Source organism: Pecten maximus, chromosome 10 (genome assembly GCF_902652985.1).
Source record: "Pecten maximus chromosome 10, xPecMax1.1, whole genome shotgun sequence".
In the NCBI taxonomy this organism is placed as follows: Eukaryota; Metazoa; Mollusca; class Bivalvia; order Pectinida; family Pectinidae; genus Pecten; species Pecten maximus.
Window position 1 is genome coordinate 42050321 of NC_047024.1, and position 19576 is coordinate 42069896.

A 19576-nucleotide genomic window follows, 5' to 3' on the forward strand; every position below is an offset into this window, starting at 1 on the left:
AAAATACGTGATTTATATCCAATATCCTGTAAATTATATCCAATATCCTGTGATTTATATCCAATGTCCTGTGATTTATATCCAATATCCCGTGATTTATATCCAATACCAAGTGATTTATATCCAATATCCTGTGATTTATATCCAATATTCCGTGATTTATATCTTAAATCCCGTCATTTATATTCAATAACCCTTGATTTATATCCAATATCCAGTGATTTATATCCAATATCCTGTGATATATATCCAATATCCTGTGATTTATATCCAATATCCCGTGATTTATATCCAATATCCCGTGATTTATATCCAATATCCCGTGATTTATATCCAATATTCTGTGATTTATATCCAATATCCCGTGATTTATATCCAATATCCCGTGATTTATATCCAATATCCTGTGATTTATATCTAATATCCTGTGATTTATATCCAATATCCTGTGATTTATATCCAATATCCTGTGATTTATATCCAATATCCAATGATTTATATCCAATATCCTTTGATTTATATTCAATATTACATGACTTACATCCAATATCCTGGGATTGATATCCAATATCCCGTGATTGGTTTCAAATATCCAATATCGCGTGATTTGTTTTCATAAAAACAAATTTTATTGACATTTAATATTATTAGTCAAAAGGATTGAATAACAGGCAAAGCCTATATGAATGTTCTCCAAAGGTGGCCATTGGATCCTTTTATAGAAGTATTAAATATATAGATCTACTTTAAAAAAAGTGCATGTATAACAAAGAGTTAAAGGGAGATAATTCAAACATAAACATTAACACATCATTCGTACAGTTAGTTAATGTATGCATATACATTGTATACATATTGTTTGATACTGAAAATATTTATAATATATATAACTATATATATCAGAATAAGTTATTGCAGGCATAAGCCTGTTATTTATATACAATACTCCATGATTGATATATTTATAATAAATATAGTTTATATTCAACATCATTTCATTTCCATTTTTCATGTATATCTTACTTTAAGTTCCACTATGAATTGGTATTATGAAATAGATATATCATAACTGTAGCTACTTCCGACTATTTGTAATTAGACTAAGGTTGGATCTTTAAGGTCAGCTAGATAATGTGTTTTATTCTTCGATTATATCACAGCAATTGTCTCCTCTGCACAATTGTGAGATAAGGCAAATAAGGTTGATCTTGAATTATTGAATATACTGATATTCAGAAATACTGTGATGATATTAATTTACACTGAACAATTTTATAGCGACAAGATGAGAGGGTGCAATTAGTTACAAATATATTTTTCTCTTTAATAAATGTTTAGCATCGAAGCATATTTTTTCTAGTTTTGGCAAGGATATATATAAAGGATATTGACTGGTTCCCCGTTTGATATAACATGTATTTCACGAGTATGACAGAATATCGAAATATTCTGTCATACGAGTGAAATATGTGTTATATAAGCGTTTTCTGTTGTTTTCGGATAATTTGAAAATGAATAGCTAGCCTCAAGTGAGTAATTTGTCAAAAAATGAGTTTGAATATTTCAGAAATACAGCAAAATAACCAATTTATCTACATTCGCTTTAATCGGAAAAAATCGGCAAGTTTCAATGAGGTGAATACAAAGATTGGCTCTGAAAATCGACAAAGTTATATTTGCAAAATCTTATATTTTTACTTCTCATCGCTGTATTTTTATTAGTTAGATAGGTTTTTATATTTCACTGGCAAAAAGGCAATAAACGTATTTTCACCAATCAAACGATGTAACAAATTATTTTCAGCTTAACTATTCATTCAAGTAGTAATTACCAGCATCCATACTTAATTCCTATCAATGTGACGAGATGATTGTAATGTATTTTAATATGTATGGCAACTCCCGGATATTAACTAACAGGAAAGCAGCGTTATTTAGGAATATAAAGTGTGTCATCACGCAAATAATAAGACATTGAGTATAAGATATGGATAGTGTACAGAAAACAAATTAGATAGATCTCCGTTTTTGTATGATTACAGTGACACAATCTATCTATCATTCATTTTTAAATAGCCTTTTAAAGTTACTTCGTTTACACTCATTACCTACGCAATAGAGCATCTACATGGAATGTAGCGATAACTTTTTCAATTGCTAGCGACAGAACGTAAAACAACAAAACAACTCCCTCTTTACCTCATGTCATCAACCAACATAGACTAAACACTCCGATAGGAAAAACGCATATATCAACGATCAGTTGTTAAAACTTTTAATTGGTACATTATCATTTTGGATCATTAGCATAATATATGCATTTTGTGCTATTATGACATGCCAAGAATGTTTTTTTTAAATCCTGTAAATGTGCGTGTTTGGCCACTAGTTACGGCTCCAACAATATTTCAAGTTGAACGAGTCTAAAATGTGTCGACATTGCTGCAAGCTCAAATAATGGTCAGGGATGGATTAGTTACTGTTGATCCGGAATTTTTGGTTCCATGAATAAGCTTTTGGTGCGGAAGCCATGCCATTGTCTCTATGCTGCCAGAAAGCATTGGCATGAGTAGGTGTGGCAGAAACTGTACCCCATGATGTGGCTGTCTGTCCACTGTTTAGGCGTTCTCGGCATTGATGACATCAACAGGACCTAAAATAACCAACATAATCAAAATTATATCTTGTACATACACAAACTCGTGATTCGTTATTATACCTGAATATAGAGCATCATGTGTTGGGCTTTTCATAAAAAACAACCGATAAAAGACAAACAAAAATTGAAAAAAAAACAGTAGAATAAACCATTGTTTTGCTTAATTTCCCATTGAAACAATAATAAGTTAACGAAAGAAAAAAAAACAGCCAAGAGGGGATATGACCCACATGGAATATTAGCTACTGTCTTGGTTGAATTTCACATCTGGCAAGAAAATTGTAACACGGTTGATTTACGATAGTGATTTCAATACCTGTATTTACCAGTAACATCTGATTCATATGGTCACGGCGTTCTTATAACTGCTCTTGTCACCACTAACAAAAAAGGCCTGTAAAATGGAAAACATGGAGTTATTAGGCGGCAATTATCCTGGTTCAATGCGCCCTGCATTAAGTCTGTATAAAGAACAACGAACCAATTGAAAAAATAGATTTTTGAAACATCCCCTGTGTATAGAAAGTTGAGCCAAGGATAAAATCTCTGGCAGCCATTGATTGACCAGTATGTTATGAAGAAAGAAAATAGATATGTGGCCTGATAGGTAACTATCCATAAGAAATGTTGATACAAATTTCGTAAGTCCGATTGAATTATTTTTCCCAAAGATCAGGAAATAATAATTAACAGGTAAACATTTCAGATTTTTGGGAATTTTTACTGCGAAATTCACCCATTTTCAAAATGGCCACCATGGAGAAAATTTCAGCAGAAGGACCCAACTTCTTATATTTTTTTTTTTTTATTTTTTTGTTATATGAGACCTTAAACTTTTGTTATAAACCATAATTGTCATACTGAATTAAAGAGTTTGAATGAAATACTCCAAAACGTTAACACTAAAGTCTATGGAAAACAATTGGTTGGTTGGTTCCTAAAACATATCGTCGTAGTTTGAACATATCCGTGAACTTTCTTACACATATATTCTTCTTTAACTTAGATGAAATCTAGCATACCTGTTATGGGTGGCTCCAAAGAGTATGCAATTTTCGTGGTCATAACCATCAGAGATAATTTGTGAACTGAAGATCCAATGTAGTTGGCTCTAACAATGATGACAACCTGCGATGAAGACCCATCATCACTCTGCTAGAAAACCAAAATTGTTGATATGACTACTTTAAAGAAACAATAACTATGGTAAAAGTTGGGAAACATGTAAATAACTAAAACATTGAAGTTAACAAACATATTCATGTCGTTTGTTGTATTTAAATGTAACTTAGTACAATATGTCAGAATGTAATAAAATAATCAATCGCATTATCAAGAAAATATTAAAGATGTACTTACATTTGACTAGCGTCTTCGAAACGAGGCCGAGAATAATTTTACCCATCCGCATAGGTAATACAATACAACATGCAATTTGTTTACATCAAGTCTCTCACACACATGCATGTCTTACTTGGACACACGGTGACACCACCGGACAAATACGTGGAGGTTAATACAAACACATAATTGACAAGGACAGTGTACATAGACAAACAACAAAAACATAGGAAACCGATTGTAATCGGTAACAAACACATCAAATGGCTTCGTTGTTAAGTGCTGTGTTTTCTGTCGTATTTCAATTTTCAGTTTTGTGTTATTTTGTTTGTTTGTTTATTTATTTATTTACTTATTTATTGATTTATTTATTGTTCACTCTCTGTAAGCATGTCAGTATTAGTGAGCTTTGTAAATGTATGTCATCGTCAAATCATGATATGCTTTGGCAGCCTGAAAATATTTAAAAACATATTAAAAATGGTCAAACAAAAAACTTTTTTTGCAAGTTACCAAAATCATTTCCAAAATGTAATCAGTTCACAATTAAATCCTTATTCTGTTTTGAACAATAATAGGTACATGATAATCAAATAGGTATATGAACGCACGAGTTAAATTATGCTGATATAGCTGTTTCTTTTTACGACAAAAAATAATTCGGCTCTGTAAATTTCGAAGCAGAAAAAAACAGATAATACTTACTTCCGGTGACAATCAATTGTGTTGTAGCACTTCCTGTTCCAGCGACATTGGAAGCAAAGCAAGTGTATGTTCCCGAGTCTGAGGCAGACGCCGCGATGATGGTCAAGGAGGGGGTGCTTGTGCTGCCTCCGGAGTAGTTGACATTGTCGATGGTGATTGTGGAGGTGACACCATTGATAAGACGTCGCCAGAAGACATTTGTGATTGTCGTGGTAGAAGACACAGTGCACTGGAGGGTGAAGGTTGTTCCTATGGTGACCGAGTAGGAAGTAGCGCCAACTGTTACAGTGGGGGTGGCTGTGAAAACGAAACGAAACGTAACTCTGTCGGCAGACTTTAGAATCAAGATGAAATGATCAATTTTAATGCGTATCTGTATAGTTGAAATATTCATAGGTAGTTGATTTAGTTATAGTCGAGGTTATTAAAAATGGCGTTGTAATAAATACTCAGAAATTATATACATCATTACAAACAACTGAATCAATTTTCAATGCATAATGTTGCAAGAAAATGTTGCGCGATGTCTTCATTACGTCACTACACTCTATAATGCATAATCACACTCTGCAATATGTCAACACACTATGCAATATTTCTAGACACTCTATAATACATCATCACACTACAAAACGTCACCACACTCTACAATACGTCATCGCAATCTACAATACGTTATTACACTCTACAATACATCACAACTCTATAATACATCATCACCCACTACAATACAACATCACACTCTAAAATACATCTCGACTCTACAACACATCATCACACTCTACAATAAGTCATCACACTCTACAATACATCGTCACACGCGACAAGACAGCAGGACACGCGACAAGACAGCAGCACACGCGACAGGACAGCAGGACACGCGACAAGACAGCAGCACACGCGACAGACAGCACCACGCGACGATACAGCACCACGCGACGAGACAGCACCACGCGACGAGACAGCACCACGCGACGAGGACAGCAGCACACGCGACAAGACAGCAGCAAACGCGACAAGACACCAGCACACGCGACAAGACAGCAGCAAACGCGACAAGACAGCAGCAAACGCGACAAGACAGCAGCACACGCGAGAAGACAGCAGCACCCACGACAAGACAACAGCACACGCGAAAAGACAGCACGACGCGACAAGACAGCAGCACACGCGACAAGACGGCAGCACACGCGACAAGACAGCACCACACGCTACAAGACAGCAGCACAGGCGACAAGACAGCAGCACACGCGACCAGACGGCACCACGCGACGAGACAGCACCACGCGACGAGACAGCACCACGCGACAAGACAGCACCACACGCGACAAGACAGCAGCACACGCGACAAGACAGCACCACACGCGACAAGACAGCAGCACACGCGACAAGACAGCAGCACACCCGACAACACAGCAGCACACGCCACAAGACAGCAGCACACGCGACAAGACAGCAGCACACGCGACAAGACAGCACCACACGCGACAAGACAGCACCACGCGACAAGACAGCACCACACGCGACAAGACAGCAGCACACACAACAAGACGGCAGCACACGACAAGACCACCAGCACACGCGTACAAGACAGCAGCACACGCGACAAGAGAGCAGCACACGCGACAAGACACCAGCACACGCGACAAGACAGCACCACACGCGACAAGACGGCACCACGCGACAAGACAGCAGCACACGCGACAAGACAGCACCACACGCGACAAGACGGCACCACGCGACAACACAGCAGCCACACGCGACAAAACACCAGCACACGCGACAAGACAGCAGCACACACGACAAGACAGCAGCAAACGCGACAAGACAGCACAACGCGAGGAGACAGCAGCACCCACGACAAGACAACAGCACACGCGAAAAGACAGCACGACGCGACAAGACAGCAGCACACGCGACAAGACGGCAGCACACGCGACAAGACAGCAGCACACGCGACAAGACACCAGCACTACTGCGAACAAGACAGCAGCACACACTGACAAGACAGCAACACAGGCGACAAGACAGAAGCAACACCGACAAGACAGCAGCACACCCGACAAGACGGCAGCACACGCACAAGAGGGCAGCAGACGCGACCAGAAAGCAGCACAACGACAAGAAAGCAGCACACGCGACAAGACAGAACCACACCGAACAACACATGCAACACGCGACAAAGACAGCAGCACACACGACAAAAGCAGCACCCCACATACAAGACAGCAGCACACCGACAAACAGCACCACTCACAAGAAAAGCACACTGCACAAACAGCAGCACACGCACAGACGCACACACCTACAATACGGCACACACCTCAAACACATCACACACAACAAAGGGTCAGCACACTACAAGACCCCACACACTTCAAAACGCAGCACACACAATATATCACCCACACCGACAATACACACCACACGCGACAAGAGGGCACCACCTACAAACAGCACCACACTCACAATACGGCACCACTGACAAGACAACACACGCGACAAACAGCAGCACCCCCTACAAACGGCACACACGCGACAAGACAGCAGCACAAGCGAAAAACCACAGCAGCACACGCGACAACAACAGCAGCACACGGGACAAGACAGCAGCACACCCGACAAGACAGCAGCACACCCGAAAAGAAACACACACAAAAAGCACACACTCTACAAAAACACACACACAACAAAGGGCACACAACAAGACCCCACCCACCTACAAAACACACAAAAGAACACACACCCAAACACCACACACCACAAACACACCACACACACAATACATCACACACCGACAAACGGCACCCCCACAAACACACAGCACACGCGACAAAAACACCAGCACCCACAAACACCACACACAAAACACAACCAAAGGGACAAACACACACAACCCGACAACACATCAACCCACAAAGGGGCACACACGCACAAAGACAACCGGAAAGAAAAAAAAAAACACAAAAACCCCAAACCCAAAAACCACCCCCCACAAAAACAAAAACCACCCAAGACCACAACACAAAAAAAACACACACGCCCAAGCAAAACCCCACAAAACACCACCAAAACACAACCACAAACACACACCACAAAGGGCAAACCCACAACGGCAGCCCACCACAAACACGCACAACAACAAACGGCAGCACACGACAAAACCACACACGGACAAGCAGAGCACACGCGACAAGAGAGCGCCCACGCGACAAACCCAGCACACGGACAAAAAGCCCACACGGACAAGACGGCCCCACGGACAAGAAGCCCCACAGCGCCAAGAGGCACCCGCGACAAGAAACACACGGGGACAAGACAGGCAGCACCCGACAAACGGCAGCCCCACGCGACAAGACAGCAGCACACGCGACAACACAGCAGCACACGCGACAAACAGCAGCACACGACAAGACAGGCACCCACGGACAAGACAGCAGCACACACGACAAACAGCATGCACACGCGACAAGACAGCACCACACCGACAAGACAGCAGCACACGCGACAAGATGAGCAGCACACGCTGACAAGACAGCAGCACACCACAAACGACACACACTACAAGCAACACCAGAACACGCGACAATACATATGCAGCAACGTACAAGAGTCAGTCACACCTACAAGACACACACACGTCACAAGACAGACCACACACGTACAAGACAGCAGCACACGGACAAGACGGCACACACGCGACAAACACAGCACACACGACAAGTACACAGCACACAGGGACAAGACAGCAGCACACGCGACAAGACATCAGCACACCCGAAAGACGGAGCACACGCGACAAGACGGCAGCAGACGCGACAAGAAAGCACACACCGAACAAGAATCGCACACGCGACAAACATCACCACACTCTACAACAATAGCCACACCCACAAGACAGCACACTCTACAAACATCATCACACTCTACAATACATCACACACCTACAAACACCATCACCACTCTACAATACATCATCACACCGCGACAACGAGCACACGCGACACACTACAAGACACACAGCAAACAACATCAATGACACCACACACCACAAACATCACCAGCTACTAAAATACACCACCTACAAACTACACGACAATAATCACCAACTACAAGACGTGCACAACACATCACAAACCGCAGTCACACCACACAAAAAACACACACGACAAACACATCACACCTACAATACATCATCACACCCTACAACAGATCAACTCCCACCACAATACACCATCAACACTCACAATACATCACTCACACGCCTACAAACATCACCAACGCACCAAAAAACACACACCCCACAAACACAGAACACAACAAGACACCAGCATACGCGCCAGACAAGGACAGCAGACAGCACGACAAGGACGGCAGCACAGCGACAAGAACAGCACACGCGACAAAAGCAGCACACGCGACGAAAGACAGCAGCACACCGACAAGACAGCAGCACACGCGAAAAGACACAGCACACGACACAAGAAGCAGCAACAGAACAAACGGCACACACGACAAGGACAGCAGCACACGCGACAAGACAGCAGCAAAGCGACAAGAAGCAGCAAACGCGAAACAAGACCAGCACAACGGACAAGACCAACACACGCGACAAGACGAGCACAGACGCGACAAGAGACAGCAAGAGACAAGGAAAAGACACCAAGAAGCACACACGAACAAGACAACCACACCACAATAACAAGCACCGCGACAAAAGTCACAGCAAAACAACGACAACAACACACACACGACAAAAAAAGCAAGCACAAACGAACAACCACAAGCAGCACACACGCGAAAAACAAGAACAAGACAGCCACATCAACACAAAACGCGACAAACACCGACAAGAACAACAAAAAGCAGACAAAACAAACAGCACACACGCAAAAAGCAGCAACCGAAAACAAAAGCAACACAACAGCACCACGCAGAAAAACGCAACGACAAAGCACCACACCGGACAAGACAGGCACACAGCGACAAAGCAACACACCACAACGACACACGAAAGCACACAAGGACAAGACGGAGCACACGCGACAAGAAAGCAGACACGCGACAAGACACAGCAACAACGACAAGAAAGAGCACACGCGACAAGAAAGAGCACACGCGAGCAAAGACAGACCACGCACAAGACAAGAAAAACCAGACAAAGACAGCACAACACCGACAAAAAACAAAAGCAAAGGACAAGACAGCAGACAACAACAAGAGAACACACAGAAAAGAAAGCAGCAACACGACAAGAACAGCAAACACAAAGCATCAAAAGCAACAGTGACAAAGTAGCAACAAAAAAACAAAACAAAAACAAAAACAATAAAAACAAAAAAACACACCACAAAACACCAAAAAAAAAAAAGCGAAATCAAACACAAAAAACACACAACCCAAACAAAAAACACATAACCCACAAACCACACACCACAAAGCACAACACAAAAAAAAATCACACTCTAAAAATAAACCCCAAAAAACACCCACCAAAACACCACCACAACACACACACCAAAAACACACACCACAAAACCACCAAAACATCCAACAAAATCAAACCACAAACATCACACTACAAACATCACACACCACAAACACACACACCAAAACAAAACCCAAAACACAACAAAACACACACCAAAAACCACCAACAAACACAACACAAAAAAACAAACACCAAAAACACACAACAAAAAACAAAACACACACAAAACACCACACAAACCAACACAAACCAACAAACACACCTACAAACCACACACCACAACACACACCACAAACAACAACCACAAACACACCACCTCAAAAAAAAACCTACAAAAACAGCACAATACACACACACCACAAACCAACACACAAACCAAACAACAACACACAACCAAAAAAACCTACAAACACCCACAAACACACAACTGAAAGAGACCCCCACAAGAGAGCGACAGACAGAGCACCCGACAAGACGCACACACCGACAAAGCAGCACACCAATAAATTTTTTTTTTTTTTTTTTTTTTTTAAAAAAAAAAAAAAAAAAAAAAAAACAAAAAACAAAACACACACACAAAAAGACAAACAAAAAACCCAACCACCCAAACACAAACCAAAAAACAACGAAACACACCCCACAAAGACGCACCACCACAACCAAACCCCACAAACGCACAACCCCAAAGAACACTACACGCACAAAGAAAACCACACACAAAAAGGGGCCCACGCGACAAGCCCAGCACAACAGCAAAAAGGGCACCCGGAAACAAAAAAAAGACCCCGACAAAAGCAGAAAACCCCCAAAAGGGAAAAAAACAGAAAAGGGAAAAACGCGACAAGAAAGCAGCACCCCGCGACAAGAACACCGCCCCCACGCGAACAAGACAGCCAAACAGCGACAAGACAGCAGCAACACGACAAGACAGAAACCCCCACAAGACAGAGCACACAGCAACAAAAACGCGGACCCAAAGCACCACGCGCAACAAGCACAGCACAAGACCACACAGGGACAAACAGCAGCACACACGAAAAAGACGGCAAACAGCGACAAACAGCCCACGCGACAAGAACAGCAGCACCCCAAAAAACCCAAACCCAGCGACAAGACGCAGCAGACGCACAAGAAAGCAGCACACACGACAAGAAAGCACACACGCACAATACAGCACCACACGCGACAAACGCAGCCAGGGAACAACAACACCACAGGGGACAAACGCACACAACCAAAGACACACACACGCACAAACAGCAGCACACAACAAGACAGCAGCACACACAAGACACAGCACACGCGACAAGACGCAGCACCAGCACAAGACACAGCAACAGGCACAAGAAGTCCCACACGACAAGACGAAACACACGCACAAGACAGCAGCAAACGGCCCAAAACGCACCACCAAAGACAACACAACGCAGACACAGCACAAAGACAAACCACCACACGCGACAAACAGCACACACGCACAAAAATCAGAAACACCACAAACCACACAACTACAAGCAACATCACCACAAGAAAAACCACAAACACACCACCACAGACACAGCCCCACAAAGCACAGGCAAGACAGCACCACACCAAACAAGACAGCAGCACAGCGACAAGACAGCAGCCACACACCCAGAAAACAAAGACACCCAAAAAGCGACAAGACGAGCCCACGCGAAAAGACCCCAGCACAGCCCGAAACAGCACCACACGGACAAGACGGCACCACGCGACAAGACAGCAGCAAGCGACAAAAACAGCAGACAAAAGGGCAGCACCACAAACAGCAGCACACGGACAAAAGCAGCACCCCAAACCCCACACACAAGAAGCACAAAACACGACCAAGACGCAGCACACAAAGACAGAAGAGCACGCACAACCCCCGGGCACAAGAAAACGGGCAGCCACAAGCAACACACGCGACAAGACAGCAGCACAGCGACAAAAACCCAGCACACGCGACAAGACGGCACCCACGACCCCCAAACCCGGCAAGACAACAAGACAGCAGCACACACAACAAGACAGCACACAGGACAAGACAGCACACACCGACAAGAGGCACACAACAAAAGACGGCAGACCGACAGAACGGCACACCGACAAGAAGCAGCCACAGCGCCCAAGCAGCACCACCCCGAAAAATAAGCCACTTTAACAAAGGCAGCCAACGCGACAAACACACACACCGACAAGACCAGCACAGCTACAAGACAGCACAAACGCGACAACGACACCAACAACAACGGCAAGACGGGCAGCACACGAGAAAGCCCCCCGGACAAACAGCAGCACAGGCGACAAAGACGCACCACGCAAAAAACGCCACACACACAGGACAAGACAGAAACAAAGGGGGTCAATAAAAACCCAAAGACAACAAAAAGCACACAGCGAAAAGACAGCAGCACCCCGAAAAACCCCACCCAAAACAAAACAAAACCAAAAACCCAAAAAGTCACCAGCGAAAAAGCACACACAGGCCGAAAGGCCCCAAAAAAAGCACAAAGCAGAAACCGCGCAAGACAAGCAACGCGACAAGACAGCACCAACGCGAAAGAACGCAACACACGCCCAAGACAGCAGCCCCACCACAAAGGAAAAGGAACCAAAACAGCACACACAACAAACGGACGACAGACAACGACAAGACCAGCACACACGCGACAAGAAGCAGCCACGCGACAAGACACAGCACACGCGAAAGACAGCACCACCCCAAAAAAAAAAAAAAAAAAGCGGCACCAAGGCGAAAAGCAGAAAGGCAAACAAGACAGCAGCACAACCGACAAGAAAAGGCAGAAACACAACAAGACGGGCAGACACGGAAAAAAGACAGCACAGAGACAACAGCAACAGACAAGCACAGACAAGACCCACCACAACGACCAAGACAAGCAGCACACACGAAAGACAGCAAGCACACCGACAAACAGAGCACAGGCACAAGACAGCAGCACACACGAAAACAAAAACACCACAAGACCACCAAACGCACCAAAACCAGCACACCACAAAGCACCCACCGACAAACCGCCACACGGACAAAAGACACAACCGACAAGCCCAGCAGGCACACGCGACAAGGAGCAGCAAAAGCGACAAGACAGAAACAACGGACAAACGCACACAAAAACCACAACAAAGGACAAGCAGCACACGCGACAAGACACAGCACAGGGAAACAAAAAGACCAGCGACAACCAAAGACAACACGCGACAAGAAAGCAGCACACGGACAAAGCAGAAATAAACGCGAAAAGGGAAGCAGCACACGAAAAAGGGGGGAACAAAAAAAAAACACCCCACCAAGAAAAAACAGAAAACAAAAAAAACCCACAAACAACCACACCCCAACAAGACAAAGCACACCCAAAACACACACACGCACAAGAAAGCACACACGCGAAAAAAGCACACACGCGACAAGAAATCAGCCACGCACAAACAGCAGCACACCCACGAGACACAGCACCACCAACAAGACAAAAACCCCACAGAAAACACGACACACCCAAAACACCAGCACACCGAAAAGACCAGCACAGCGACAAGAAGCAGCACACGCGACAAGAACAGCACACACCCAAAAGCCAGCCACGCACAAAACAACAACCACACAACACACAAAAAACCCCACAACACAGGCACCACAGGACAAGACAAACCCAACACACAGCCACAAGACCAAAAAACCCAAAGACCAAACACAAGCCACACGGACACAAAAAACCAAACGAAAGACAGCAGCACACGCGACAAGAGGCAAACCGGAAAACACAGACACACGGACAAGACAGCAGCACACACGACAAGACAGCAGCACAGCGACAAGACAGCAGCAAAAGCGACAAGAAGCAGCACACGCGACAAGAAGCAGCACACGGGACAAGACAGCAGCACACGGAAAAGACGGCAGCACACGCGACAAGACGGCAGCAGACGCGACAAGACGGGCACACGCGACAAGACACAGGCACACCGACAAGACGGCAGCAACGCGACAAACAGCACACACGCGACAAGACGGCACACACACGACAGACAGCACACACGACAAGACAGAGCACACGCGACAAAAAGGGCAGCACAACGCGACAAAGACGCAACACGCGACAAGAAGCAGCACACGCGACAAAAACAGCCACAGCGAAAGACGGGAAGCACACGGACAAGACAGCGCACACCCAAAGAGACAGGCAGCACACACAAACAAGAAGAAGCACCACGACAAACACAAGCACACGCGACAAGGACACCGCACACGCGACAAGACGGAAACACAACAAGAAGCAGCACACGGACAAGACAGCAGCAAAACCGACAAACAGCAAACACGCGACAGACAAGAAGCAAAAGGACAAGACACCACACACGCGACAAGAAGCAGCACACACAAGAACCCACAACGCGACAAGACGGCAGCACACGCACAAGACACACAACAAAGGAGGGCAACACGCAAAGACGGCAGCACACGCGACAAAACGGCAGCACAGGACAAGAGAGCAGCACACGCGACAAGACGGCAGCACACGGAACAAGAGAGCAGCAACACGCGACAAACACCAGCACACCGACAAGACAGACCACACGCGACAAGACGGCAGCACACGCGAAAAGACAGCAGCCACACGGACAAGACGCCCCCACGCACGAAAAAGACAGCCACACGCGACAAGACGGCACCACGCGACAAGACAGCAGCCACGCGACAAAGCAGCACACACACAAACAGCAGCAAACCCAAACAAGACAGCAAGCAAACGCGACCAAGGCGGCAGCAACACGACAAACGGAAAACACACGCACAAGACAGCAGCAACGCACAAGAACACACACAGCGACAAGACGGCCAGCACAGCGACAAAAGGGCAGCACCCGACAAGACACAAGCACACGCGACAAGAAAGCACACACGCGGACAAAAGGCAGCACCCCAAAAACAGCCACACGGACAAAGGGCCCCACACACGAGAAGACGCACCACACAACAAGACGCACCAGGACAAGCCCAGAAAGACACACGCGACAAACAAACCACCGACAAGACAGGCAGCACACCAACAAAACATCACAACTACAACGACACCCCACAATAGTCACACACTACAAGAGCCCACTCACAACAGCACACACTGACAAGACAGCACAACAAAAGCAAACAGCAGGCACACACAACAAAAAAAAACACACGCAAAAGCGGGCAAACACACAACAAGAGGGCACCACGCACAAGACAGCAGCACACCGGACAAAAAGCAGCACACGAAAAACGACCAAAACGACAAAAGGCACACAGCGTACAAACGGCACCAACACGACAAACACAGCACCCCGACAAGACAGCAGCACAGCGACAACACACACAAAAAGCAAGACAGCACAAAGCGAGACAAAAGCACACGGGGACAAGCGATAAAACCCCACACAAACGGCACACCATCCAAACGGCACAGCGACAAGACGACAAGGGGCCCCAAAGACCAGAAACCCCGGGACAACAGCAGCACAGACGACAAGCCCAGAGCACACGCGACAAACAGACACCACAAAGACAGCACCACGCGACGAGACAGCAGCAAGCGGACAGACAGGCACCACGCGACAAGACAGCAACCACAGCGACCAAATACAGCAGCACACGCGACAAGACAGCAGACACGCGACAAGACACCAGCACACGCGACAAGACGGAGCACAAGCCAAAAGACAGCAGACAGACGACAGACAGCAGCACACGCACAAGACAGCAGCACACGCGACAAGAGAGCAGCACACGCGACAAGACAGCGCACACGCGACAAGACAGCAGCCACACGACAAGACAGGCAGCACACGACAAGACACCAGCACACGCGACAAGAAGCGGGACAGGCGACAAGACAGCAGCACACGCGACAAGACGGCAGCACACACGACAAGACAGCAGAACACGACAAGGACAGAGCACACGCTACAAGACACAGCACACGCGACAAGAGAGAGCACACGGGACAAGACACCAACACGCGACAAACGGCAGCACACGGGACAAGACACCAGTCACACGCGACAAGACGGCAGCACACGCGACAAGACAGCACCACGCGACAAGACGCAGCACACGACAAGACAGCAGCACACGCGAAAGACGGCAGCACACGCGACAAGACGGGCAGCACAACGCGAAAAGACAGCAGCACACGCGACAAGAGAGGCAGCACACGGGACAAGGACACCAGCACACGCGACAAGACAGCCCCACACGCGAAAGAAAGCAGCACACGCGACAAGACGGCACCACCACACGACAAGACAGCACCACACGGACAAGACGGCACCACGGACAACACAGAGCACACGCGACAAGACACCATCACACGCGACAAGACAGCAGGCACACGACAAGACAGCAAACACAGGCGACAAGACCGCAGCACACGACAATGACAGCAGCACACCCGACAAGACGGCAGCACACGCGACAAGACGGCAAGCAGAGGCGACAAGAAATGCAGCACACACGACAAGAAAGCAGCACACGCGACAAGACAGCACCACACTCGACAACACAGTCAGCCCACGCGACAAGACAGCAGCACACGCGACAAGACACCAGCACACGCGACAAGACAGCACCACACGCGACAAGACGGCAGGACACGCGACACGACAGCACCACACGCGACAAGACGGCAGGACACGCGACAAGACCGCAGCACACGCGAAAAGACAGCAGCACACGCGACAAGACGGCACCACCCACGACAAGACAGCACCACACGCGACAAGACGGCACCACGCGACAACACAGCAGCCACACGCGACAAGACACCAGCACACGCGACAAGACAGCAGGACACACGACAAGACATGCAACACAGGCGACAAGACAGCAGCACACGCGACAAGACAGCAGCAACCCGACAAGACGGCAGCACACGCGACAAGACGGCAGCAGACGCGACAAGAAAGCAGCACACACGACAAGAAAGCACCACACAGACAAGACAGCAGCACACCGACAAGACGGCAGCAGACGCTACAATAAATCATCACACACTACAATAAATCATCACACACTACAATACATCATCACACTCTACAATACATCATCACGGCCTACAACACATCATCACACTCTACAATACATCACCACACCCTACAACACATCATCACACTCTACAATACATCACCACACCCTACAATACATCATTACACACTACAATACATCAACACATTCTACAATACGTCACCACACTCTACAATACATCACCACACCCTACAATACATCACCACACCCTACAATACATCACCACACCCTACAATACATCACCACACCCTACAATACATCATCACACTCTACAATACATCATCACACTCTACAATACATCACCACACTCTACAATACGTCATCACACTCTAAAATACATCATCACACTCTACAATACATCATCACACTCTACAATACATCATCACACTCTACAATACGTCATCACACTCTACAATACGTCATCACACTCTACAATACACCATCACACTCTACAATACGTCATCACACTCTACAATACGTCATCACACTCTACAATACGTCATCACACTCTACAATACATCACCACACCCTACAATACACCATCACACTCTACAATACATCACCACACTCTACAATACATCACCACTCTACAACACATCACCACTCTACAACACATCATCACACTCTACAATACATCACCACACTCTACAATACATCACCACTCTACAACACATCACCACTCTACAACACATCATCACACTCCGATTCTATTCAAGAACGGCCACTTTAGAAAAGCATACACAAAAAAAAAATTATATTTGACTTCAGCGCTGGATTGATACAAGCTGGCAGAAGCATTACTTATATTATAGACAGGAATTTTAGCGAGGCATTCAGAATCACCATAATCATTTGATATTGAAATTTCAACTCAAATGGTCTTCAATTTATATAATGTCATAAGGCAAATTATCCTCCGCGTTAGGTTTTTCTTACTTCCAGTGACTGTAAGCTTGGTTGTTGAACTAGTTGTATTACCAATTTAATTTGTCTCTGAACATCTGTAGGTTCCACCGTCATTGGTTTCAGCTTTTGTGATAACTAATGATGGTGACGCTGTGGTTCCTCCACTCTACCTACTATTACTTGTGATTTGTACTTCCTGATAGAAACTGTTAAAAAATTTCTCCCAAACGATGTTACTTTGGAATGGATCAGCGTTTACATTACATGCAAGGGTTATCGACCCTCCAAAACCAGCAGAATACGCAGACTGGCCAACGGCCACGCTCGGTACAGCTTAAAATACAATAAAGCATCTAGCACTCGCTGTACAATTAACATTTGCATCAAATCAAGACGAAATGTTGCGAAATCATTGAAATATTTATAGCAAGCTAAAGTTCAGGTAGGCACTTTCATTATATCATGAAGGGGATGCTTGAATATGTGTTCTCATAGATAATTACTCGTCCAAATACTTAATGCATGATTTGCTTGAAATGGATTGTCCAATCAGAAGTTGTATTGACTTTATTTGTAGTTGTATAGATTTAATTTTAACTCAATTGTAAAATACAATTTATCGATGGAAGCATACACTAATAAAGATTATAGTGTAGCCACTATTATATAATTCAGTTGTGTAAATACTAAAACAATTAATAGTACACTGATACCAGAGCTAAAATGAAGCTAAATAGTGCCATAAGATATGTATTCTTAATGTTCTAATCCTACATAGGGCTCTTCAAGCGATTTCAGCCTGGGATCCGTAACGTCTGAAAAATACTCAGTTATCGTAACATAACGCACCTTAACAAACCGACATTTCGTATGTACTGGAACAGAACTAGGCTACACGCCGGTGGCTAGGCAGCTCAAATAGTTCCGTTTAGAGTGAGGAGGTCTCAGGTTCGAGTGATTAAGCTAAACAACTTTTGAACAACTCGGCCCTGGTCGTTACCTGTTTATTACTATCATGCTACATTTGGCGCCAACCCAATTTAACACCAATTTAAGACTGTAAAGAGTAGCTTGTGTGTCTTCATTGTTGAAGACTTTTAGAGGTGGGGGTATAGAAACGGTACTGGCTAAACACCGGTTACCTATTACATATATAGATACAATAGGATGTTCATTCTTGAACGTTTTCAATATGGCGAGACTCTCCCAAAATGTGGGGGAAAAAAACGTAACTGATGGATTTTTATGATCAAATAATTATCTTTTCATAGATTTTTTTTTTTGAAACTTTTGTTAACAAAACAATGCCAAACGAAACAAAACCTTATCAGTGAATCCTGATTTAACCAGAAACCTCGCATATACTCTCGATAATAATTTAGCGAGGGAATTA

General features: G+C 45.1%; 1 protein-coding gene across 5 annotated transcripts in view; it reads right to left on the reverse strand.

Annotated features, from left to right (window-relative positions):
* Window positions 1–2259: 2259 nt before the first annotated feature.
* The window catches only part of LOC117336036 (hemicentin-2-like), a 44271-nt gene continuing 26954 nt past the window's right edge, over window positions 2260–19576 (reverse strand). For 2 of the 5 annotated variants that reach the window (XM_033896373.1, XM_033896369.1), the window contains 3 exons: window positions 3682–5002; window positions 2976–3053; window positions 2260–2653 (listed from right to left, as the gene is read on the reverse strand). In XM_033896373.1, the coding sequence (XP_033752264.1) occupies window positions 4644–5002 (359 nt within the window). In that variant the 3' untranslated portion in view covers window positions 2260–2653; window positions 2976–3053; window positions 3682–4643. The remainder of the gene's footprint in view (window positions 2654–2975; window positions 3054–3681; window positions 5003–19576) is intronic. The other 3 variants (XM_033896372.1, XM_033896370.1, XM_033896371.1) reach the window with 3 other exon arrangements.